The sequence below is a fragment of the Notechis scutatus genome, chromosome Z (genome assembly GCF_049901735.1).
Source record: "Notechis scutatus isolate UNSWTSFEM ecotype Mainland chromosome Z, rNotScu1.2, whole genome shotgun sequence".
In the NCBI taxonomy this organism is placed as follows: Eukaryota; Metazoa; Chordata; class Lepidosauria; order Squamata; family Elapidae; genus Notechis; species Notechis scutatus.
The window spans coordinates 90718159-90744779 of NC_142025.1; the positions used below are offsets into that span (position 1 = coordinate 90718159).

The following is a 26621-nucleotide window of genomic DNA, read 5'->3' on the forward strand; positions in this document are numbered from 1 at the left end:
TGATTGGAAGAGCTAAAGGCTTGTATCAGCTGAATTATCAAAGGCTTGTTCTTTCAAATTATGTAGTTCTAAAATGTTCCTATTAAAATTAGTTTTCCTCTTAACTATCAAACATTTGCCGATCATGTGATTACTAGAATGAACCCAGTCATAATAGGAAACTGATTGTATATTTCAGCAATAATATTGCAATGGTTTCCCCCAAAAAAGTTTTCTGAAATTAACATAGGAACAAAAGGAAAACCATTCAGACACATTATATGGGCCACATTAATAAATGTAAAAACAAAAACAAAACTGGTTGTTCGTTGGTTTGTTGTGGAATGGAGAGAAGTACATTTCGCTTATAATTGTGCAACTTTATAAAGATAATTAAAGCATGGTGATAATAGGACATTTGAAAATTTCTCTACTGTCATTTGTAAATACTTGCAGATCTTGAGATGTTCATTGTTAAAGTGAGATGTTCCTTAAATATGGGTAAGGGGCTGGGATATGCCTTTGTTATATTTTTGCAGTCAGGGGAAAATAATAGTTTCATTTAACTCTTACTTTGATTCCAGCATGATTAACTTAGCAGTCATTCTTATTTTACTTTAACCAACTTTTTTTTTAAGTTTATTGCTTTTTTTGCTCTTTTCCATGCTAACCCTTGGTTTAATTTTATTTGTTTTAAAGACATCTATACCTTCCTCTGTCAAAATCCCACAAGGTAGATCTTCCATTACCCCCAAACGCAATTCCTCTATTAGTTCTATCCCTTTGAAAAAACCCTCCAATCCTTCCAAGTCCTCATCATCTACCCCTAAATGCATCTCTTCTATCGCATCCCGACCAACCAGTACAGGAATAAAAGGAAAAAACAGCAAGGTAAGGAATTACTTAAAAAGAAAAGCAGGGGAGAAGGGTGGGAACATTATTTTATTCCTATTTGAATTTGGCCACTTGGTTTATACACTTAAGTTCAGTGTAATTTAGTGGAGATTATTTTTCACTCTAGATTATGTCACATTATGGTTACTCATTTAGTAATCTCTTGCTAATGCAAACTCTCTGCCATTTGAGTGACTAGGCTATCACTGACCATGGACTCTTCATAACTTAATTTAGAAATACTTTCTTGACATAGTTAAATAATGCCTTTAATTCATTTGAAGCCAAGGATGCTGTTGTTTAGTAACTGCCAGTTATGCTCTTCAATGGGAATTTGCTATTGGAGCAAATTTGCAGTTACCACACTTCCCAATAAGGATGGAAAATGAAAAAAGGCTGGTAGATCTTTTTGTAACTAGCTTCTTTGTTTTTTTTTACAAAATTTAATTTGATGTTGCTGAGGTTTTTCAAAAGTAGAGCAAATAATGTCACCCTCAACTATGGAGAGCCAATAGTTACATTAACATCTGTTTTTAGGGTTCAGATTTCAGTGTTGCAGGAGGAAAAAAAAGCCCATGGGATTAATGTAGAGAATTAGTTCCTGAATGGATATAGTGCAGCCTGTTAGACCTCATCAAATTGATTTAGGTACATTTGATTCACTATAAGAACAATTAGTGATTTCCCTCACAAGATTATTCTTAATTAAAGAAGAAAATATTTTGTACTCAAAAAGCATAAAATACAAATGAAGTATCATAGTAAGTACCTACAACATAAGATTTAAGTGCAATTTTATTTATTTAGGAGAACCTGGATTGAAAATCACATAAAGATAGGAGGCATTTTAGCAATTTTTTATTCTTTTTTAAAACTTCACTAGCAGTATAGTAACCCTTCCCTTTCTTAATGTATCTTCAGGGTCCAGATATGAAAAGTGCATCGAAGATAGCAACTCCACGCTCTGCTGCGGCCCAGAATCAGAAGAGCCCAGCCAGTGCATCTCGAATCCCTTCCAAAACTCCCACTGTTCCTAAAACACCACCAAGCCTCAGTAAGAGAAGAAATTTATGTGTTCGTTTTGTTACACATAGAGAAAAAAGAAAAACAAAGACTCTTTGGCTTATTGGAAAATTTTAATATGTAAATAAATAAAATTAATTTTACGGTGGTTTCACGGGAAAATATACATTCTTCAGGACATCCTTAGCAATTCATGTGACTGAGAATATGGTGTTGAAAAGACCTTAAAAATGGGAGGTTATTCTGGAAAGGGTTAAAGGTACCAGAGTTGAATCAATAAGGGACTTCCTCATGGCCTGTGTCATTCCCCTCACCCAACACTCGGAGGTTTCTTACATCCTGCACTCAACCTGACTGCACCCATTGCAGGAATAATCAGAACTGACCTATACTCCTTCCAACCAACCTACCAAATAGTGAAGTGTAGAAATTAGCCCCTGCTTAAGGCCTAGCAGCATTTGTTCACAGCAAGGAAAGAAATCACTCTCAAACAGTAAATACAAATGATAATTATGGGGGAAAATTTCCATAAGTCTTTGGTCGAATTGTCACATGGAAACCACTTCAATGACAACGGTTTCTTTATATATTTATATCATGACAAGTAAGATGTTTCTAAACCAAACTTACATTTTGCGGTCCCAGACACTGAATGTTAAGGTCTATCTGTAGTAGATTTGTGCTTTCCCATTTAAGAAGGAAAAGACAAATTGTTGCATGATCAGAAATGCTAGATGATATCTCTATAGAATCATATGTATCCTTTTATTTCCACAATCAGAATAAATTTGTCAAAAATTTTTTTGAGAGAAATCCTGAAAAAAAGATATAGCTGCTTTAGGGAGATGAGGACAGGTTCTACATTAGTGCCCTTATGTGCACCAATGCATCATTTTGCGCTTGAAACTGAAATGCTGCACAGCCCTAATAGGTAATGAAGCTCAGTCATCATAAGATTTCTCTCAATATAATGCAATCTACAGAGTTTAGCGACTTCCATAATGTTTGGCAATCACTTTATTATTTACACTTATTTCAGTGCTGAGAATTATTCCAGTAATTTGTAGTAGTTATTCTAATGTATCGTTAGGATCTGAAAAGACACTAAAAGTCATGGTTCAGTGAAGGAATATTTTTGTTCTTTCAGCTGCTAAGAAGGAGCAGAGAAGGCCCCCTAGCACAGCAGCAAAATCTGAGAGAGGTAAAAATATATATATATATATATTAGTTCCTTCTTTATTCCTAAAGAATCCTAAGGTACTTTTCAGGCATTGATCTAAAAGTTATGTTGATTCTGAATATTGATACTAGTATTTACAGTTGGTGTATGAGACATTATCATGGAGTGTGTTTAACCTTTCAGTTGGAAAGACAAGAGGAGTCAATGTGAAGACAGTGTAAATATATTTTGTAGAAGCATAGACACTTGGGCAAGATAATAATATTGTTTAAATATATAAATTAAGTTGGCTGATATAACATCATTGGTGAATACTAGTTCAGCTGTCATTTCCCTCCAATTAAAATAGGGAATATTATCATCACACTTAGAAAAGGAGTACAGATGGAGCCCCAGGGTCATCTGCCCAGTGCAAATAACAGGAAAAGAGCACACTGTTGGATCTGAGTGTGTGGATGGGTGCATATAGAAAGAGACAGGCCATAAGGTACCCTGGCTTAATCTGGATTCCATTTTCAGTTTTTACAAACTAAATTGATGTCAATATGCATACTTCATATAATAAGCCGCAGTTAGTCCCCTGGCAACTGGATTTCAAATAACAGTGATGAGTGTCTAATGTACATGGTGAACTGAGTTAGGAATAGTTGCAAAACATTTTTTTTCTATTTTAAGAGAGTTTTCTTGAGCCTGTGAAGGAAAAAAAAGATGATTTGCCTTCTGTAATAAAATACACATACATAACATATACACACATCTCTTCATCTTTCTTAATCTTTTTGTTAAGTATTAAATGTTTAAATGTTTGGCTCAGTAGAAGTGAGAAAATGTGATTTCTGGGTATTCTATGTTTCCCTAAAATTATGACCTCTCCTGAAAACAAACCCTGGCCTGATTTTCATGTCTGCACTTAAAATAAGCCCCCCCCCCCCAATAAGGCCTAGTTAAGCCCTGTCCACCATCTGGTTGGATGAGGTAGGGCATGACGCAGCTGTAAAAATCAAGTTAGGGTAGGGTTAGGTGGGGAGGTGAGGTGAGGACAAAATAAGGTGGGGGGGGGGGTGGAGGATGAAATGAGGCAGACTGGTCTGGTAGGATTGCCTTCTGCCTTCTCTGTTGCATCACAAATGGGAATTGACTATCCCCCAAGCCCTGCTGATGTTAAAGTAAATCCCAGGTGCTGCGCTGCAATGGACAGACGAAAAGGGCTGAAGGAAGAGGAGCAGCGGGGAGAAGAAAGAGGGAAAGCGACCAAGTGAAAAGTGCCCCACCAACCAGGCATTGATGCACCCCACTACTGCCGCAGTGAGAGCGACTGAGTGAGAGAGCGATCCAATCCAACCTCTGTATATACGTGTGCATGTGTGAGTGTGTCTCTGTGTGTGTGTTTGTGTGTGAGTAAGTGTGTGTGTGTGTGTGTGAGAGAGAGAGAGAGAGAGACCTGATCCAACCTTGGAGATTTATATCAGGTCTGGCGGCTCTCTCTCTGCCTCGCCCCCTTTCTCTCTCTCTCTCTCTCTCTCTCACACACACACACACACCACCTCATGGAGGCGGCACCAGCCATGCTCTCCACAGCAGCCTGAAGCTGATCTGAGGCATGCAGGTCTATGCCCTTTGGGCACCTGCCTCCTGCCACAGTCAGCCTCTGTGCGATCGCTGCCTCTTGTGCGCTCATGGCTGGGTTTTGTGATTAAAAAAAATAAGACTTCCCTAAAAATAAGCTCAAGTGCTTACTTTGGGGCACAAAAGAAAATAAGATTGGGTCTTATTTCTGGGGAAACACAATATTACACACAGGACTGTATGTCAGTGGTGGGATTCAATTTTTTTTTTACTACCGTTCTGTGGGTGTGGTTTGGTGGGCGTGGCAGAGGAAGGATACTGTAAAATCTCCAGTCAGAGATGGTATTTGCCGGTTCTCCAAACTACTCAACATTTCCACTACTGGTTCTCCAGAACTGGTCAGAAACCACTGAATACCACCTCTGGGACTGACCCAGTTAACACAATCTATCATAACCAAAACTTCAGAATCCACATTATTGAACAACTCAGGTGAAAGCAGCATAATGAAGCCGTTCAGAGTAAAATAAAAAATACAGTGTGTTTCTTGAATACTATATCACAATATGGTATAATTTATAACAATAGGGGTAGCATGAATGCTATATTGAATCAGTGAAATGTAGTATTTTCTGGATATTTATAAAGCCAATATTTGCTGTACTAATCTGGTAATAATAGATAAATAAGGGGATGCAATTAACAATTAAGTTTATTCATTTATATTCTGCTGTTTCTTTACATTCAGTTGATAATCTGCAGGAAATTTGTAATCTATGTCATAAAAATAATATCAAGATATCATTTATTACAAATAATGTAAAATTAGAGTATGTTACTGCTAAACAGATTGCAGATAAAATGCAAATGTTAATCTCCAAGGGCTTGTTGGAACAGCAAAAATTTAACAATCTTATGAAGATGACTGAATTATTTGGGCTCAAAAATTTTATTAGTTTATCAGAATATAAAATACAAAGGAAAATAAAAATAATGAAAAACTAAGGAGGGCAGAGTGGGGAGAGATAAATGAAAAAAGGATGTTGACATCTAACTAGCACAGTAGAAGATAAAGAACATTACGACTTCAACTTTTTACTTTTATACAATAATATATGCTAGCCATTTCTGTAACAACAAACATAGTTAATCAACAAAACAAAAGCTTTATCTTTCTATTGCAAGCACAAAATTCAGAAGTGGTTTCCAAATAAAAACAAAATTAAATATATTCTTTTCTTTGAATAAAAGAATCAATTTAACCATCTCTACTTTGTTTTCTTTGCTGTGGAAAATAGTATATTTCTATTTTAATCTTTATAGACTATCATCGTTTATATTAGCAAAATTCATTGTAATATTTTGGATTATTTGCATTAAATTTTTCTTTCAATTACATATATTACTGGTAAAAATCCATCCTAACTCAAATTAACTAATTAAATTTAAGTTGCTCCTTCCAGCTTATCTTCATAAAATAAAATCTTTTCTTTTCTGGAATGTCAATCAAGTTATTATCTTTTTATACTTATCTTTGTCTCAAGAAATTCTCAAGCTTGTTAGTATCCATGAAGAAAACGTCCCAAACTCATCCTCTTGAAAGTTTCAGATATTCTTGGAACTTTTTTTCAATTGTGCTGGAAAGTTTATATTTAAAACATCACCATCACCATCATCATCATCATCATCATCAAGATTGGGGTCAGATTTATATTCCAGAGTTGCAGTTGAGTCCTTTTCATTTTCAGTTACTTGTGAATTGCCTCAATCTTGTTTGATAACTTTCTACATATGATTGCATCTCTGAAGTAGTTTGAGTAGTTTTTATAACATCCTTAGAACATAATTGATCTATAAAATGAAGAGTTTTATTTAAGAATTTTTCAAACAATATCTAACAATTTGCTCAAATCCATGTTCCCTCTTGTGGCCAAAGAATAAATTTTTTGTAACTCATTTAAGAATTGCTGGCCAGAGTTCATGAACATTGGAAAGTTTTAGGTACCCAGAACAAAGCAAACCAAGTTATAATTTACTTAAAAATACTAAAATAAAACCACAACTTTCTACTCTTTTGTTTCTCCATCTAAGTTAAAACAAAGATATTCCATGCTTCCTTATTTTAGCTTGCCATTAGCAACTCTCTTTCTTATTGTTTAACAATAAAGAAGTCTCCAAAATGGAGTAGATCTTCAAAAAGGAAAGGAGTAACAGGCTGTGGCTGAAGAGAGCCTCTTTTAAGTCAATAAAGATAATAATACCTAAAAATAGTTAAGAAATGAAAGACATGGTTTATTGTCTGTTTGAAAAATAACTTTCAAAATGGCTGCTTTTTTCAACAAAATAATTTCAGCCCCCCCGCTCCCCCCCCCCCAGCTGAACAGTTCACTAGCTCACTCAGAAGCAAAGCTGCTGAAGCTACTTGCAGACTGTTGCTGTGTGGAGGATGTTGTGGGATGATTCTAGGACGTTCCCTAATCCAGGAGAGTCATATAAACTAAAGAATGCTGGTTCCTTCTGTTAGCAAGTTGAAAAAGTGATAGTCCAGAGAAAACCCTTTCAAGGAGCCCCAGAGAGCCCTCCCAGGGCATAGGTCAGTTGGCCATCTTCACCGTAAATCTGAAGATTAGAGCCAATCGGAATTTGGGAGAAGCTTACTCCAGAAGTTTGGGCCGTCTGCATTTTATTTTGTCATTTGGACTTTGCAAGCATTGAAAAAGACAATAATCTCTAATTAGTATCATTATTACTTCCATATATTGCGGGTCCCATCCCTGAGGGAGATACACCTGATGGGACCCAAAAGAAGGGCCTTCTCCGTGGTGGCTGTCTCTCTCTCTGGAATATCATTCCCCCAGAGATTAGAATGGCCTCCTCTCTAATACTCTTCCAGAAGGCACTGAAGACCTGGTTCTGCCAGTGGGCCTGGGGAACCCAGAGCGGGATGGAGCACATTAAATGGCTCGTGTGGTCTGCTGTCGTCGGGGTGGGTGTGGGTGGGATTTGGGGATGATTTTTTTTTCCAGATTTTGTTCTATTGTACTTTATTAATTTATTTGATTCTTTTTGTTAGTTTTTATTGGTTTTTTTTTGTTTTAAATATGGTTTTACATTCTGTAAGCCGCCTTGAGTTGCCATGGGCAAATAGGCGGCAAAATAAATAAATAAATAAATATTGGAAATATTTGAATCTAGTTTAATTTCACGTATTCCGCATTTACTGAAAATGCATGACAATCAACTGTCAGTGATGATGTTACCTAATCTATCTTCTTCTATCTATTTTCTTCTATATTCTATTCCTATCTCTATACCTACCTACCTACCTATCTATCTATCTATGTGTGTGTGTATGTTCTAGCATAACTCTGAAAAGCCTCAAGCAATTTCAACCAAACTTGGTACACAGATGACTTACCCTTTGGAAACAAATACTATGGCAGTAAGACACCCCTAACGTCCCTCAGGGTGTGTGTGCGTGCCTTAAAATGGCTTCTACTGTACAGCACAGTGGACTTGTCATGGTAACGGTTTCACAGTACTCCATAAGGGGACTCCCTCTTGTGGAGGAATAGAAGAATTTTGACGCTGCTCAAGAGACAGTACAACAGTGAGAGTCCCGACTACAGGATCTTTCTGTTTAATACAGGATTGGGATGAATAAATACCCGGGTAAGGGCAGGTTAACAGCTAGTTTGATAATAAAACATCTGCAAGAAATCAACCCATTTCGGAGAGCACTGAAGACCCCACAATTTTGTTAATTACAAATGCAACTATAACAGAGTTGTGCATTTGCAATGACACAAAGGCATAATGAAATTATCACTCAAAAGAACCTTGTTTATATTGTTGGATGTGGACTATATTTTGCAATGACAATGTTTATGGGTGCAAAATAGCTTAATAGAGCAATACAACTTTACCTTCTTGATGTTATGTGGATATTTCATGCTTACTGAATAATAGGAAATAAAATTTAGAATCAGCAACTAAAACTCATTCAATCTTAAACTTTAGGTGAACCAACCAAGTCTGGAGAGAGAAGTGGATACAGCAGTCCTGGATCTCCAGGAACCCCTGGTAGTCGCTCTCGCACACCATCCTTGCCAACTCCACCAAACAGGGAGCCCAAGAAGGTTGCAGTGGTTCGTACACCACCAAAATCCCCTTCTTCTGCCAAGAGCCGCCTGCAGACAGCTCCGGTCCCCATGCCAGACCTGAAGAATATCAAGTCCAAAATTGGTTCCACTGACAACTTAAAGCATCAACCTGGAGGTGGAAAGGTAAATCTAACGTGTGTGTGTGTGTATATACACACACACACACATATATAAACAGATATACAGGCCAACTTTAGTAGCGGGGGTAGCTTTCTCTCTTTGCCATTCCAGCATTGCATTCCCTGCCTGTAAAACTCTCAGCTTTATGAGCTACCTTCACCTGGCAGAATATGTGAGATTATTGATTAGGTAATATTGACATTACTGAAGTGATATGTGTTCATTACAATTAAACATGCTAAGAATTCCTTCCAAATTAGAAAATAAATGGGAACTGAGTATGTACAAGGTAGTGAAGTTCTAATTAGAAAGCAGGTCTTTAAAGCTACGTATGGAAGCACTAATCCACAGCAGTAACAAGACAGCACTGTATACATCTCATGTGAAGATCCCGCTTCTCTCAAAATTATACTGAAGTAATTCAGTCTCAATTTGACTCTTGGCTGAGGTTGTTGAGAATTAAAATTCAGCAGGATCTTGAATGGAACAGACTTCTCATCTTGGCCATAGAGTAAAAGAGGTGTGTTCTACTAAAGAAACCTGATATAAGAGAGTACTTTTTGTATACGAAGATCTTAATATCTTAATATTAATAATATCTTAATAATATCTTAATATTGCTAGAATATTAAGAAGAATAAATAGTACTTGATTTCAGGTATATTATATTCCTGCCCTCTGAATTGTTCTCAGGATCTAGTGTTACATTTTGATGATGTTGCTAGCAGGAACAGTTAAACTTTTTTTTTTAATTCTAACAATCAGGCTCATTAATATCTGAGATGTTCATCATCATGCCATTATGTTAAAAGTGAGTGCTGTGTTTTTTTTTTAAAAAACCAGGCAGTCAAGGCAAGGCAACAAATTATTTAGAATTTAAAGGTAGCAAAATTCCCTTTTTAATGATTTGTTGTTGTTGTTGTTAACATTAGTCTGTGGGAGTTAGTAATTACTGTCCAAGTTTTCTAAGCCACTTTACTGACCAGAGTTTCAAATGCCAGCATTTTTAATGACCAGAGGGCAGTACATTAAATATAAATAGCTTCATTCATAGGCTGATAGGATAGGCTGCTGTTTTGGTGCCTCTAGTGGTGTTTTCAATCATCTTATATTCAGTTACTGCTGCTCCCTGGATTTTTATTAAGTGTAGACAATTTTAGTGCTTCATTCTTAATGGCTACATAGTACCTATCTATTTACAAGAGCATGTCAACAACTCTCATGCATTTCCCATTTATTTCCATCAGGTGGAGAAACAATCATGCATTTAGTGGGGTTTCAGATTTTGGAACATCTGCAAGTATTTACTCATGCAGCGTTTATCTACAGCTTTCTTAAAACAAAAAAAATTTTTTTTTCCAGCTATGACTGTGTTAAGAAGGATGTGAAAACAGTATAGTTATACTTGTTTAGATTACTTTTCTACTACTTTTGTTTAAAAAATGCATTATTGTAATTAGTGCAATGATATACTGGATTGGCAAACCATTTTTCATACATCTATACTTTGGTAATGGTTATTATCTTTCTGATAAGCATTATGTTAGATTCTTTTATTTTGCACTTTCTATTTTAAGGAATTAAAATATTCCTACAACAGGACTTGAATATACATGCATGTTGAAAAATAATTTTAAATTTAAGATGCTGTTTGGATTTTTCTAGTTGACACAATTTAATTATTACTATTATTACATTTTCTTTTTTTTGATGTGGTATTAATGCAATTCATATAATAATGGTGAAAAATTAAAATCACTTTTATGCCAATTCTATTAATGACATGTTATTATGCTTTTTTGCCTCATTTAAAGTTAGTTTCCAATTGGATGCTTCCTGATAATTCAGTCATGCGCAATTTTGTTATTTTTTTCTGAGCATCTCTTCAACTCTAGGTCATTGAGCCTGTCTACATTCAGTCCAAGCAGCTCCTATTCCATAAAGACAGAATGGCATCATAAGATTTTTTTTAATGGGCAAACATTAAGTAGCCTGAATTGTATATGATTTGATCACATAGTACTGTAGGAGAAGAAAAGGCAGAGCATGGTTTTGGAGTCAAGAGAGAAATCAGCTTGGAGTTGTTAGATTACCATAAGCAATCCAAATTCAGCCCGCACTTACTGTTGACTCTTACCAAGAGCCATTTTAATGCTGACCATTAATTGACCAGATTAATGTCAGGTATGAAGAATCAGGACCACATGCTAAGTTCCAGTTTTAGAAGATTTATTGCTTGCACCTATTTATTTGTTAAATTTATTTGTTGCCTATCCCAATGTGGGGCTATTCTAGATGGCTTTCAACAGTAAAAAGGAAGAAATGGAAAGAGTGTAAACAGAACGGAAGTTCTTCTCCTGCAAATACTCCATTTTGCCTTATAGATAATTCCAGTTTTACAACATGGTTTCCTGAACTCACGTCATGTACATCTGATCTTTCTATCAGGTCTTCTTCATTCCTAACAAAGACAGCTTAGGCCAGTTTGCATCACTCTTTCTTTTTTTTGCACATTCACCATTGCTACATCAGTGGGGAAGCTGATTGTAACAGACTGAAATTCCAATCTTATTAGCCTACTTCCCAGAAGACCATATAGTAAATATTATTTTCTTCAAACTTACTCTATTTGTTTATTTGATTTATACTGTCTTGTTCTCTCTCAATATGGAAAGCTCTTTGTATTTCAAGCCTGAACCATTTGATTCTGAATTTTAATTGAACAGGAAAAGAGAAATATGTTTCTCCATGCTGCTAGACCAGATTCTAAAAGCTTACAGCTGATATCTCATTCCCTTCTTCTTTGTAGCAGTCCATTTGATAAGGTTCTCAGAATCCTGCTAATCCATTTGCAACTTAAATCACCTTATCTCACAGTGAAGTCATGTCTCTGGTGCAGCTACTTTTGAAATGGGCCCTAATGTGAGCCAGATCTGTGTCCAGGCTTCGATTTTTTCCCCCCTATGTCCCAGTTTATTTTTTCCAACATTTTTCATCAGAGCATTAAAGAATCTTAAAGTCCCTCTACCCTGACTTGGCTTTTCTATCTCAGATAATGTTATTACTATAGTTTGTAATTTTTCCACCTTATTAAATTCAGATTATAATTTTTTGATTCACTTTTTACTTCTAGGCATTGCTCACTAGTCTTTTCTCAACATTTTTTATAGTTTAACCAATCTGTAATAAAAGCTTGTCATTGTTTTATAGTAATTTCTTTAGGTGTCTCTCCCGTTCTTTTCCTGACTTTTGCAGAATAGGCCACAGTCAAAACCATTCATTGTTGCATAGTACTGCATCATATTATTTGGATAGTGGTTGATGTTTCTTGGCAATACTTAGCTTTTGTTCTGTCTTAAGAGATCTATTCTGCCTGCAGACAAGCATATTGCCACATGTATCTCTACTAGTCAAATGCCCAAAGTAAGTTGGGCAGGTTGAGCTTACAATAATTGTGGCTCTTTGGATGGTAATTTGTAGATTCACACAGCTTACCCTCTATTCCTTCTCCATGCTGTTTCAGACAATTGAGAGAAGAGAGGAAAAAGTGTTGACAGAAGTAGCATTAGTATGTAATTTTCTCAATGCTTCTTTTAGTGTTATTTAAAAAAGAAGACCAATGTTGATTACTTGGTCTCCATGGTAGGTGATGACTTGATAAGTGTCTATGGAGATTCTCATAGTCATCCAGGTCATAGTTGTCCCAAGGGTGCTTTTTAAAGAGGCAACTGGACTTTCTGGTTTTTCTTTGTAGTCATTTCACTTCTCATCCAAGAAGCTTCTTCAACTCTGACTGGGATGGTGGGGAATGGAAGGATGTATAGTCCTTGCAGATGGTGGTTATTTGCATTCTTTTAGCAAGTTGTTAAGGCCACTTGGAGGTTTAGCTGTATTGTTAAGATCACCTGAGTAATGCAAATGGGTGTGGAGTCTTCTTGGAACTATTGAAAGGACTGTGTGGTAAATTGGAAATAGATGATGTCATATTCCTTCTCCTCTGTTGAGAGAAAGCTGCTCAATTTTGACATAGATAGCCTCTTTGACCCCTCTTTCAAGCCAGTGGATACAGATTTCCACATGGCTCACTGCATTGTACTGCATATACCACGTTTTTCAGTTTGTGTTTGAGTGTTTTATCCTTGGGGTGGACAAGCTTCTGCCTTAGTGTATTCTTGAGTTTGAATTGTACATGTATGTTGTGTTGGCTGAAGTTCCTCATGAGTTCTTCCAATATTCTTTCAATGTATGGAATGGCAATGTTACTTCATTTATTGTTCTTTTCATTGTCTGTTAGGGAGGAGCCACATGTTCTTTTCATTGTCTGTTATGCTGGAGCACAAAATGGGAGTTATCAGAATCTTACTCCCCTGAGCTGAAGGCTTGCCAACCAGCAAAGTTGGGAAAGAAAAAGAACTAAAACACATCAAGGAAGCCCTCAGAATGTGTCGCTATTCCAAGTGGGCCTTCATCAAATCTCAAAAAAGGCAATACGGGGACTCCTCCCTAACAGACAATGAAGAGAACAATAAATGAAGCAACACGTTATTCCATACATTGTAGGAATATCAGAAAAGCTCAGGAGGAACTTCAGCCAACACAACATAAGACACAAACTGAGCAATGTGGTATATGCAGTGCAGTTCAGTGAGCCTTGTGGAGATCTTTACATTGGGGAAACAAAACAACCACTTCATAAACGCATGGTACAATATAGGAGAACTAACCCATCAGGACTAGATTCAGCACTCTGTCTGCATTTAAAAGACAAGGGTCACTCTTTTGAAGACAGCAAAGTTCACATTTTGGACAGAGAAGACCGCTGGTTTGAAAGAGGGGTCAAAGAGACCATCTATGTCAAAATTGAACAGCTTTCTCTCAACAGAGCAGGTGAGATACAACATCATCTACCTCCAGTTTGCAACACAGTCCTTTCAGCAATTCCAAAAAAGCTCCACACCTATTTGCACTACTCAGGTGATCCTGATGACACAGATAAATATCCAGGTGGCCTTAACAACTCGTAAAAAGAATGCAAGTGACCAGCTGTCTATAAGGAGTATAAATCCTTCCATTTCCCACCAACCAGTCAGCGCTGAAGAAGCTTCTTGAATGAGAAGCGAAATGACTTCAAAGAAAGTGCCTTTGCCTCTTGAAAAAGCACCTTTGCTGACTTGATAGTTTGAATAATGGTATCATGCTAAGTAAACCATGGCATGAGTACCAGCAGGATGCGCAATCGCTTTCAGAGAAAGAGTGACGACTCAGTTCCCACTCTGAAAGTGCTTTGTCTGCTTCCTTTTGTTTCATTCCCTTTCTCACAAATTCAAAAAACTCACGAGTAATTTAAAAAACCCAAGTTAGCTTATACATAATATATGTGCAGTTGAAAAATTATGATCCCATTGTCTTCTTAAAGGTAAGGTGTGATTGGGCCAGTTGATCCTTGGATGGCAAATATTCCACAAAATAGGGCAGCTATTGCAGGAAAAGAATGCGTCTTCATAACTATTTCTCATAGCCCAAATGTAAGGGAAGAAATGGGAGCATTCCTTTTTAATGTCACTGGGAGCAAATGGTCCCAAAAATCACCTTGACTTAAACCATGTAGAACTTAATTCAGTTTGATCAAGAAACAAATGGGCAGATACTGCAGCACTGGTGTAGATTGGCTAAAGTGACTGTCCCTGAAGAGAGATGTAGTGGGTTCAACCCCCACATTTTCATCCTGACAAAGGTCATCTACTAGAGTGACCAATATCTGAAACTTGAAAAGATAAAAATGGATCAAAATTCTTCGCTTAATCCAGAATTTCTCTGTAATAGATACTCCAAGGATTCTTCAAAATTTCCCCCAACTAGTTGGGGGATATCCAAATGGCAGGTTCCAGCGATGACTTTTTCAGGATGCTATTCTTCAATCTGATAAAAAACTTGTGATTTCAGCTTTCACCCTTCAGACACAAGCCATCTTCATATGGTGGCTATACTTATCCAACTACATTTGTCATGCTAAAATTGCAACTCATATACCAGCTCTGAATATTTTTTCAAGTCCAATAAGCAAGAATGCACAAACTAAAAACAGGCAAGAGAAGTCTGATTCATGTTTTTCTTTTCACTTTCATCAGTATGTTGCAATGTTGTTTTTCGTTGTGCTGATCAAAGATATATCCAGTGAGTTGTGGGATATTCAGGTGTTTGCTTGTGGGGGCAACAGAGCCCCATATTGATATTAAAAGTTGCACTAAATTTGGCATAGTACTGATGAAATATGTAACTCTTCAACTTATACAAATAGTTCATCGTAGTTTATATAGGACCAATGCACTCCAGTACAAATGGAATAGCTTGAATTGTATGATTTTTTTTTTCTTTTTTTAAGTGTTGATTTAAAGCTTGCTTTCCAGATATTCACTTCTGCAGAGCTGAAATATGTGGCTTCATTTGTTAAACTAAGTTGCTGAAAAATGCCTTGGAAACATTTTCTGTTTTTTCTTTCTTCTAAGTTTACTGTAGACAAACCCTTTGCGCTGTGTCATTGACTGGCAGTAGGTGTCACTTATGTTCTTTTTCTGACTATCAAAGGTGCAGGTGGTTAATAAGAAGCTGAACTTTAGCCATGTCCAAGCCAGGTGTGGATCAAAGGATAATATCAAACATATTCCAGGAGGAGGCAGTGTGAGTACCTTCACACCATTCAATGCACTATAATAAAATAATTTATTATTAGTGGCATGAATTCTGCATTAATCCTAAAATGCCAATGCTGCTTGCTCAGCCAGCCAGCCATTGGTAACACACTTAAATATAACATATATAAATTAACCTCCTACTAGGAAAGATATGGCTTGATTAGACCTCCAGCAGAATCTTGTGTAGCAATGTATACAGGATTAATTGGCTAGTTTTCAAAATAATACTGTAAGGTTATTTTTAATTGCATGGCTTTCACGCTTCTGACAAATATGTTGTCCAGTTCACTTAGGGAAAGAGGAAGATGTTAATACAAGATAGAAATCTAGAAATTTGATGAACAATATGTGCTATTCTGGAAGCCTCATGAAAACATTACACATACTTATGGTAAATCAGATGTTCTGCATCTGAAATATTTTTTCCCTTTTTTTAAAAGGATAAGCATGTTCCCTAGCCCAGAATGTGAAAATTTGGCAATTAAGCAAATTATCATCTACAGGTTTTCTTTTACATGTTTGTTTTGTTTCTATAATTGGTGATTTTTAAAGCATGTGGAAAGATCCAGTCTATTGATTCTGTGGAATCAATAGACTGAATCATTGGTAGATAAATAGATCCAAGTTGGATATGTGGCATATTGACCTCACCTCTGAAGTGTGGTGTTTTCAGTGTAGACATTCTTGTTCTCTGGGACAACATAACTTGTTAGGGGCTCAGGCGAGCCAATTAATTCCTCTTATCTCTTCCCATAATATCCCTTATTTAGCTATACCAAGTATCAAATTTCTAGAGACTTTTTAGTGGGGTAGTAGAGAGAAAAATGTACCTTCTATCTGTCTAAAAAAACATTCTTTACCAAATGTCAGGATTTTTCTGGACCATGATAATAATTTTTCTCATTTCTAAATATGCTTGATTCATTTCTTAATTTATCTTCATAAGAAATGAATACAGGGGTGGCATATGAATCTTATTGGCTAATTCAGAAAGAACTATCCAATATTGCATTTTGAGTCTTCACCAGATGCTAACAACTGTGTATTTCTTTACTTCTTCTGCAAACAAAGGTGCTTCCAGATTAGGGAATTAATGGGGTTATTGCCATTGATAGAATTTATGGGGATTCAGGTATGAATTTATATGCTTAGCTTTCTTAATGTTCCCACCATTTTTCTCTCACAAAGCCCCCTCTCCCCGTGTTTTTCAATTCTCAAGACATTAGTTGATAAATGTATTTTTATTTGTTGCAATAAGCTTTGTCTAGAAGCACCTTAAGAATGCCAGGATTATTATTATTTTTACAAAATGCAGTGATCTTGAGTTACTCTGGGATTCTAACTTTAATCTTCCAACTCAAAGCTCATGGCCTTTGAAATACACATTAAATAGCATGTATTCTCAAAAAAACAATTTACTAATTAAACTTGCACAGTTTGCATTATTAGTTTGTTTGATAGTTTATCTTTTCTAGAACACTGTTTGCATGATGCTGGACTTGTGCAATGTTCTCTGTTTCACTGTTTATCAACTAACAGAATTGTGACATTTGTCTGCAGTGAAGAAAATGATCTTAATAGTTGTTGGCATTTAAAAGATAGTCATTAAAAAAATTCAAAAAGGCAGCTCTGTATCCTCTGATTAGTGATAAGCTTTTGATGTATGTATTTCTCTAAATCAGAGTCTGAAAAGTATATAAGCAAAAGTGTACACTTTCTAAGAGGGATTTTGGTTAAGATTAAGTAGTTCATGAATGCTGTAAATGTAGGCTACATAAAGTAACAATGAACAAAGCACCTTTTTTATAGGTCCCATCTACTAATCTTTTTTACTCTAGCATAGTGATGTCTGCCTCATTTGTGTGCCAGACACAGCTCCAATTCATCCTTACCCACTATTTCTCTCATAGTGTTCTATTTTCTCAAACTAATTTTGTGACCTTTCTCCCATTATTGGCAACTCCACATGTACGGTTACAACCATTATTTATGGGTATGGTTTTTAACATTTTTATTTTTCCTCATCTTTAATTCACTCTACAGCTATAAAGGCTGCTTCTGCTATAAGTGTAATAGTATGTAGTCAGTTGATTATATTATAAAAATAACTGAAACAATGCTGCCTTTGGTAACAAAAGCCACTAAGTACTATAAATATCATTCTAAAAGATTGCTTCTAAAAAGATACTCTTCTTTTCCATTATATGTAGCATTCCCTACAATGTCTAGAAATTTAGTGAAAGCTGTTTTGATTTTTAGAGTCTCCAAGGGGAATTAAATTGTGACAGTACTGTCATTCTCACAGCAACAATTTTGTAGCATACCAAGTTAAAAATGTGTGAATAATGAAAACATTTTTCATTAGATCTCTCTAAGCATGTCTCTTAAATCAAATTTCATGAAGTTTTGAAGGAGGTTAATTTCTAAATTTTTGACATAGAACTTGTGGACAATGTGAAGCTCACAGACAATGATTATGAATTTGTTTCAGTTCTTCCTTGCCCTCTTCCTTCTTTATTCCCCTTTGTCTATCAGGTCAATGTGCATCACACACCCACACTTGATATATGTACTTTCTATCCTTGCTGTGTCCTTTTCGGTGATTTGTAACGTTTCAACAGAGAAGAGGAGAGAATGGCATTGATTTTGGATGAGGTAGACAGTCCATTTGGGGAGAAATAGCCAGGGAGAGACGCAGAACTTCCTTGGGGAGTAGAATGGCTAGAGGGAGGCTTGAGAGGACGAGGTACCGGTACTAGGCATCACATTTTATAGAAGAAAACACCTTTTATGATCTTAAGAGTTGTGCTGGCACAGTGATTAGAATGCAGTACTGCAAGCTACTTCTGCTGACTATCGGCTGCCTGCAATTTGGCAGATCGAATCTTATCAGGCTCAAAGTTGACTCAGCCTTCCATCCTTCCGAGGTGGGTAAAATGAGGACCCAAATTGTTGGGGACAATATGCTGACTGTGTAAGCTGTTTACAGAGGGCTGTAAAAGCACTGTGAAGCAGCATATAAGTCTAAGTTCTATTGCTATTGCTACATATGTAATTGTACAGTGAAACCTCTGGTCATAAATGCTTCTGACTGTGACCAAATTGGGTTCCGACCAAAAAATCCACAACATTTTTGAATTGGGCCATGATTCAAAAATCGGATGGCGAACAAACATGGCTGCAACCGATTCCCTTTCTGTGTTGATTTTCCCTTCTGCGCCATTTTTTTTTGTAGGCGCATGCGCAGACAGTCTTGCTTCCGGTCATGACCAAATCGGGTTGTGATCGAAGTTATGGAACCAATTATGGTTGTGACCGGATTGGGTTTTGAAACAAAGAGAGCAGGAAAGAAGCACAGCACAGTGCAGGGGTTAAAAAAACCAAATTGGCTGGCTCAGAATTCTGGGAGTTGAAGTCCACAAGAAATAAGGGGGCTATAGTTTCCCATTTTTGATCTAAGGAAACATGCCATTTTGTCTTGAGATTTTTTTAAAAAACTTCCCCTTTTTTAATTGGCAAGCTATAGTTATTCAATGATAATTTTAAAAATAAAATTGACCTGGTTATTTTCTTTAATGTTTTTTTTAATGCTTGTGTGAAAAGTGAGTAGCAAAGGTACACCTTTTGTCTGATTTGAGGAAAGTTATGCTGTTAACACATCACTTCTGTTTGAGTAATGTTACGTAGATCTGACATGAAGAATACTTCTGAAGTGAGGTCAGTTACCTCACTTCAGAAGTTATATAATAACAGGTAATTGACTCAGATCTCATTGGTTTTTTTTGCATATGGGTGAACATGTTCAAATACATCCCATTAATATAAGACTCTGAAATGTTCCTCTAGCTGGTTTAGATGGTGTAGGCTGTCTAACTCAAGCCATCGTCCCTGAATGATTTCATCATAGGTAAAGAGTGATAAAATTATACTGGTCTAAATGATAAATACCTTTTTTTTCCTAATCCAAAAAAATATTGGAAAGAAGTTATGTAAAGGGGTCAAGACATTGTTTATCCATCTGTCCATAAGTGTGATAAAATGTCTGGAAATTGATTAGCACAGTAACAAAGGTGGTGGGAGAAGCTGGCAGAAGAAACACAAAGTTTGAAAATAGTTTGGATCTAGCTTGGAGCTGCAGAGAAAAATATTCCAGAAAAAAAATAATCATCCCCATTGCACCCCTCTAGGAGAAAAAGGCCAGAGAAGAGTTGTAACTTGTAATCACGATTGCCTTGAGTGAGTTCCGCTATAGCATAACGTAGCATCAATTTGCTCAGGACTGTGGTTGCTTCCTTTGACGGGTTGTTCAGTTTCTAATGTTATAAGGGAATCGGTATCCTGGTACCTGCTCAGCTTTGGAGCAAAATGCACAGCAAAGATGGATTTGGTCCCCACCCTTTGGGACGATATTGTATGTCTTTTTTTCCAGTTGTATGCCTTCCTGCAGTGTCATTTGTTGTAACCTAATAACTGCTAGTAAGTATTTTTGTTTATATTTGTGCCTTTTGTGCATGTCTTATTTCTCGATAACTTGACTCTACTGTGATTATAATACCACATTGTTCCAAATGCTTTTTCAGTTGCATTTTAAAAAGATCCTTTAAAAAATTAATTCTTCCCCTCCCCCTCAGCCTTTTCAATGCACATTGATTATTTCTGTTCTTTCAGTTTTGTGGACATAAACCTTAAGTTTTACATCAAAAAAGGTATTTAGCTCAGTTTCTGTTGTTGTGCTTTTAAATAATTTCTCTGTGATATAGTTTATTTGATTATACTTCTCTTTCCTTCTCTCCTCTTCACTTTCTACTTTCATCTAAGTATTCTCAGTTTCAAATCTCCATCTTCTGGAGGTATAACAGTTTTTGCATGCTGTGGAAATTCAGTGTGTATGCCACATAAGGGGTAATTTTGCAAGAATAGTGAGATCTTCAGAGATGAGTACAACAATTATTTTTAAAGTATGATTTTCTCTGTGAAATATTCTAAGTATATGGATACAGCATATACATGATTGAAATATTTGGACTCCTATGCTATTAAAAATAAAAAAAAATCTGGAACAGCATGAATGTGAAAGGCAAAATAGAACTATGAGTTAATTCTAAAAACTAAGATAATTACTTTTTAGAATAGATAATTTATTTGAAAACATGGGATCAATTATTTTATGGGTATCTTTCTTTTATGATGGTTCTTTCTTTCCCACAAATTTTTAAATGAATCTTGTTAAAATCAAAATGAATCTGTGCATGCTTGGGAGATAATTTGATAACACATCTTTTGGCTTCACAGTTTCTTGCAGAAAGCTTTTATTCAGTCTTTCTTGGTTAAATGATTCTTCCAACTGTATTTCTTTTCCAAACAAGTTCCAGTATTTTTTATGTCTCACTTTTCCAGCATATTTTGGGTAATTTTTTTCTAATTTAAAATAAATTCCAATCCCATAGTGTATAGTTGTTGTTTTTTCATTTTCTTCTCACAGATACAAATTGTATACAAGCCAGTGGATCTTAGCCATGTAACGTCCAAATGTGGGTCTCTGGATAACATTCATCACAAACCAGGTGATATCTATGTATTTTATTTTTGAAGTATCTTTGTAAGACATTGTGTTGTTTGTCTTTGGGTAAATGTTAGTTTTATTTTTATTTTGCCTTTGAAAAAATACTGAGATTATCTGACAAAGATAAAGGTAATTGCAAGAGATGTAGAGCTATTTAGAGCAGGGGTCCCCAACCACCGGGCCGCGGACCGGTACCGGGCCGTGGAGCACTCTCTACCGGGCCGCAAAGAATTTTTTTTTTAAAAAATGGCGGCTTTCACCTTCGGTGAATGCTGCTGGGATCGGGGATCAAGGACACAAATGAAAGAAGGGGAGGGAGGAAGCAACCCGAAGCCTGTCCTTCTCTCTGGGTCAGCTCTCAGTCGCTCTCTCGCTCCTCCACCAGCCCAGGAAGAAACTGCTTCAAAGAAGCGGGGGGCTTTTCCTGTCGCCGCAGCGCCTCCGAGCGCCCGTTTCTCCCCCCACCCGTCCGCCCGCGTGCGCGCGCGGGTTCAACCCAGTGCTCCGTTCTGCCTGCCTACCTGCCTTCGTTAATGGTTGAATCGGAACAGCTTCGGCTGAGTAAAAAGGCGAATAGTTATTATTCTCAGCCGAAGCTGCTCCCAAACAACCAGAAACTAAGGCAGGCAGGCAGAACGGGACACTGTGGATTGAAGCGCAGCGGCGGCGGGCGGGGTGGGGGTGGGGGTGAAAGCGGGCGCTTCGGAATAGCTGCGGCGACAGGAAAAGCCCCCGCTTCTTGAAGCAGTTTCTTCCTGGGCTGGTGGGCAGCAGAAGAGAGCCTCCTTCTCTTCTCCCCCCACCCGGTCCTTGCAAAAATTTTCTGCTTGAAACCGGTCCCTGGTACAAAAAGGTTGGGGACCACTGATTTAGAGAACAATTAATAATTACAATTGATAAATGAGATCAGAGAAATTATTCCTTCCATGTGTTTATTCCTGCTATTGTTTAACTATATGTCTACAAAATACTGGATGCTGTTATTTACAGAATTCCTATCAATTTATTACTTCAGAACATAAGAAAAAACTATGTTTAATTAACTGTAAAATTAAATGAACAACAAATTCACCCAAGTGGTTTCAATAGGAATCACTCCAAATGTCTTCCTTTCAAGGGAAACATTTTGGGTGTGGTGATATTGCAGAATGAAATCTGGAATTCCTTCTTTGAAATGCGCCAGACTTCTCTACTGTAATTTAGAACATCAATTTCCAGACTTTTAATAGGGAATGCAATCTGCTCTGGGAATAAACCTTATCCAGTAGTTCTTAGTTCTTATGTAAACCCTGCCTCCTTTTATTTTTTACTTATATAGGGGTCTAAAAAACAGGAAGCTAGAGAAAAGGGGCCGTGTAGAAAAAGTGTAGTTCATCAGTTTAGATTATTAAAAGTGCTGCACTGTATATGAAAGTCCTGCAAGTTTAGTAACATTTAATTTTAAAATGATTTACCTAAGCTGTAGCTAAGAAGGGTTTCTTGATTTGAAACACAAATTCAGTACACTCCAATTTGTTTGTCCTTTCTTTGTGCCTTCCAGTAAAATACATTTCATTATTTTGAATTTAGAATGCATGTTGCAGCTAGGCTATTACTACAACAACTACTACTGTACTAAATGTAAATTTCGAGATCCAAATTTTCTTTGTAAATCATGTGAGACTTCCATAAATGAATTTGGATATTGGGGCAGAACTCATATATTCAGATGCTTAAGCAGACAAGCACAACACCTTCTTGAGGGAAAGAAGCATGCACAGACATACACATAGAAAAGTATTTTATTCAGAAGTCATCATTATATGTTCCTTTTGATATCTGTTTATCCTGCTCATTTTTCCTTAGGTGGTGGACTGGTAGAGGTGAAATCTGAGAAACTGGATTTCAAAGATAAAGTGCAATCAAAAATTGGGTCATTAGATAACATTACCCATACTCCTGGAGGAGGAAATAAGAAGGTAAAAAGATTTCTCTTGCTATTTTTTTAGTTGTGTGGATGATGGGGGCTGGTTTGTCTAGGAAGCTGTAGGGCAATAATTGCATTAAGCTTTGAGAAATAGTATCTTTATCAAATCTTCTAATTCTGGAATAATGATAATGTAAGACTTAACATAATTCTTACTAGGTCCCAATTTTCATAACACAATATCTATAAATATCCCCAGTGCCAACTGAAGCATATTAAGACATTGAGTTGTTCTCAGCAGCTGTTCTTAATTGTAAAGAAGCAACTGAGAGCTAATAGATGCTATATACAAGCTCACATAAACTACTTAAATTGATTTCCCTTAAAAACTGGTGACCAAGAAGAAATAGACAAGGCACACATAAATTTTCCATTTGCATGGAATGCCTTTGCTAAAGAAGGTATCCCTCTTTTCATATATCTTTGGTACATTTTTCAACAAGCACCTTCAGATGTGTACAGACATACCTAAACCACAAAACTGCCACACTGGAAGCATGCCCAGCATGCTATGAGATATATTTGTTCCTTTATAAGAATGAGTATAGAAGCAACATGTTTGTGCAGTGAAGTTGGAGATGATGATTGATATTAATCAACGGTTAGTTTTTACTTTATGATCTCATCTTCTCACCACTTTCTCAAACCAGATTTTAGACAGTGTTTTGATACTCTTTTAAATACTTACGATATTTGAAGTTATTTAGAGAGAATATGCTTATTTAGGAATGGTCTTGAACAATAACTATATTCTCTTAGAGGAGAGAATGTGAGAGAAAAGATCAGAGATAACTAATTCAATTCTGCAAGATTTTGAGGCATTTGGAACACTGATAAGGATTGATGAGTTTCTGTTTTGGATATCATCCTTTTGATAAATCTCCATATTCTCTAATCCTTACAAGGATTCTTCCATAGGACAAACATTTTTTACCTGCACAGAAAATATTATTACAATAGCGTGGATAAATCACAAAAGCACACCAGATCCAAGAAATATCAATGTCATGTTATTCTTGTCTTGACCGTTGGAAAACAGTCTTGCCTTGTTTCTTGTCTTACTGAACATAGCTGTATTAAAAGATTTTAGAGCAGGGCAAACCGAACGTACATTTTTAATCAGTGATCATATCCCACTGCCAAAGCATTCTATATAAGGCCAATGCCAGGATAAAGATATGTATCACCAAGTTCCTAAACAAGCTTTTTTAATTCTTAGATTAAAAAAAAAAATTTCTGCCAGCTCTGATACTTGCCAGAATATTAAGAAAAATCAAATTCCCTTGGAAATTATTCTGATTTTTCTACACTGGCTATGCAAGCTCTTCTTCTCTCAACTATAGTTTTTTTTTGGTTTGGCAATCTGACCATCTCCTTTTTCATCAAGATCTACTGCTAAATTAGGAATTTCTCTTTTGTAGTACAAAAGAAGAAAACATTAGGATTATCAGAGAAATAAACATAACCTAACCCCTGCTTTTAAGTACACCTGTATATATGTCAAAAGAAATGCAACAGCAATTAATATTTCAGAAACAGCAGAAGGGAGGAGAAATATTTCTTGGCCCCATTGGATAATGAAGTCTATAATGAACCTAAATGTTCTGATGATTTAATGTGTTTTCATATATGAAGATACCATATGGTACCTTTGAAGATTATCTCAAATTTCACAAATCTCCTTGCTTTGTCTTTGAAAGATCGCATTAAAAAATTCCTTTTGGTCATTACTTGCTCAAATAATTGCTTCTAGGTTGTTGAAAGGGTAAGCGTGCTATCTTCCACAGGGTATAAATATTATCAATTGCTGTCATCTTCATAGGGAAACAAATAAAATGATGGAACACAGAATCTTTCTGTAAGGACAGCTTTCAGGAAAGTTGAAGTCAGTGGAATGTGCTTAGAAGTTAATCACATACTTGTTTTAATGGGACTTTCAACCTGGTTCAGGCTGGTAGATAACCTGGGCTGGACAAGGATAAATTCAATAGAATTTGAGCACTCACAGTATTGCACTGTTTGGTGATGAAACAAGGCAAAATGGAGCACTGTTAGTCAATTATGGCTAGGGCTTTGTTTTGTTCTGGATCACACTGTTCCTAAAAACCTGGAGCATCTTGTTGCCAAATACTGGTTCCCATAGCAAAAAGTTTACCCAAGAATGTTTTGGATTTCAGCTGCAAATATTCCCAAAAAGTCTATTTTTAAAATCTTGTTTAATCCAGTCCCTGATAACATTACATTTCTGCAATGTGCTCCACTGAGGGTTGCTCTTCAGGAGTGGTACAAAAGGTAGTAATTTAGATTGCCAATCAGGAGTCAATGTTGGAATATCTGCACTGATTATGGGTTGTCTTAAAGATATTAGTTTTGTATTCCAAAGTTTGAGTTGGATTAATCTGGCTAGATTAAAGGTATATTTTGTTAAAAACTTGCCAGTTTAATGTAGTCCACAAAAAAGAGGCTGTTTGAGGACACTTCTGAACACAGGACATTACCTTTTGGTGTGCAAAAAAGCCTTATCCTGCATCAATTCCTAAACAGATGGTTCTCAAGGAAGACAACGAGGTGCATTATGGTAATTTTATTGTAAACTCTTACAACTGTTCATAAATTATATACTCAAAAATTACCTTTACAGCAGAAATAATAATTCTGTTTGCAAATAAAAATCCATTCGTATGTGAATGATTGTTGAACTAACTGATGCTTTTGAGGAAATCTGTAATAGTGAACATGTTTTGTAGGGTTTTGAGGTGAGTGAGCTGAAGGAAGATTATCCCAAGGACCAGTGTTTCTCCCCCCTCCCCCAGCCAGTACATTTGTATGCATTTACAGAGGTGAAGTCACACAGGTTGAAGTTAAAATAGTTGAACAACACTTAAAAGTATAACATAACTAAACATCTTTGGAGTTTCTTGGTCATTCAGGTGATGATTGTTCCAAAGATGCTTTTTCAAATGGCAATTGGACTTTGTTTTACCTTGAAGACTTTCAGAACTGAAGAAACTTCTTGGATGAGAAGTGAAATGTCTTCAAGATAAAACAGTCCAGTTTCCTTTTTAAAAAGCACATTTGGGATATTATAATAACAAATAATGCTTCTAGCACTTCGAACATTGATTCAAAAAACAATTGGCTTTGAATTGAAACGACAAAATCATAAAAATAATGAACTCAGTTAAAAGTAGGTTGAGTCTGTTTACCAAACTTTGTAAACTGAAACAAGTTGTGTGAATCTCCTTCTCACAGAAGGGTTATCAAGAGGAAAAATATCATTACATCAGAAACAGTGAGATGCTTACTTTTTTTCTGCCTGAGCAAGAATATTGTGAGTCACTAGCAGAATTATCTTACTTAGAGAGTATATGCAAAAATGTATAGCAAAGTTGAATTTTTTTTCTTCAAATAAAAACTTTGAGAGAAAAGAAATCGATTTGTGACAAGTAAAAGAAGGCAATACTGTATTGTGATG

The 26621-nt window shown here is 36.3% G+C and overlaps 1 protein-coding gene across 22 annotated transcripts in view; it reads left to right on the plus strand.

The window, feature by feature from the left end:
- Positions 1-26621, plus strand: part of MAPT (microtubule associated protein tau) — an 83494-nt gene that overhangs the window by 51715 nt on the left and 5158 nt on the right. For 8 of the 22 annotated variants that reach the window (XM_087945434.1, XM_087945440.1, XM_087945446.1 and 5 more), the window contains 7 exons: positions 679-870; positions 1795-1927; positions 3044-3097; positions 8663-8928; positions 15511-15603; positions 21100-21181; positions 23026-23138. In XM_087945434.1, coding sequence (XP_087801560.1) covers positions 679-870; positions 1795-1927; positions 3044-3097; positions 8663-8928; positions 15511-15603; positions 21100-21181; positions 23026-23138 — 933 coding nt within the window. The remainder of the gene's footprint in view (positions 1-678; positions 871-1794; positions 1928-3043; positions 3098-8662; positions 8929-15510; positions 15604-21099; positions 21182-23025; positions 23139-26621) is intronic. The other 14 variants (XM_087945451.1, XM_087945447.1, XM_087945450.1 and 11 more) reach the window with 7 other exon arrangements.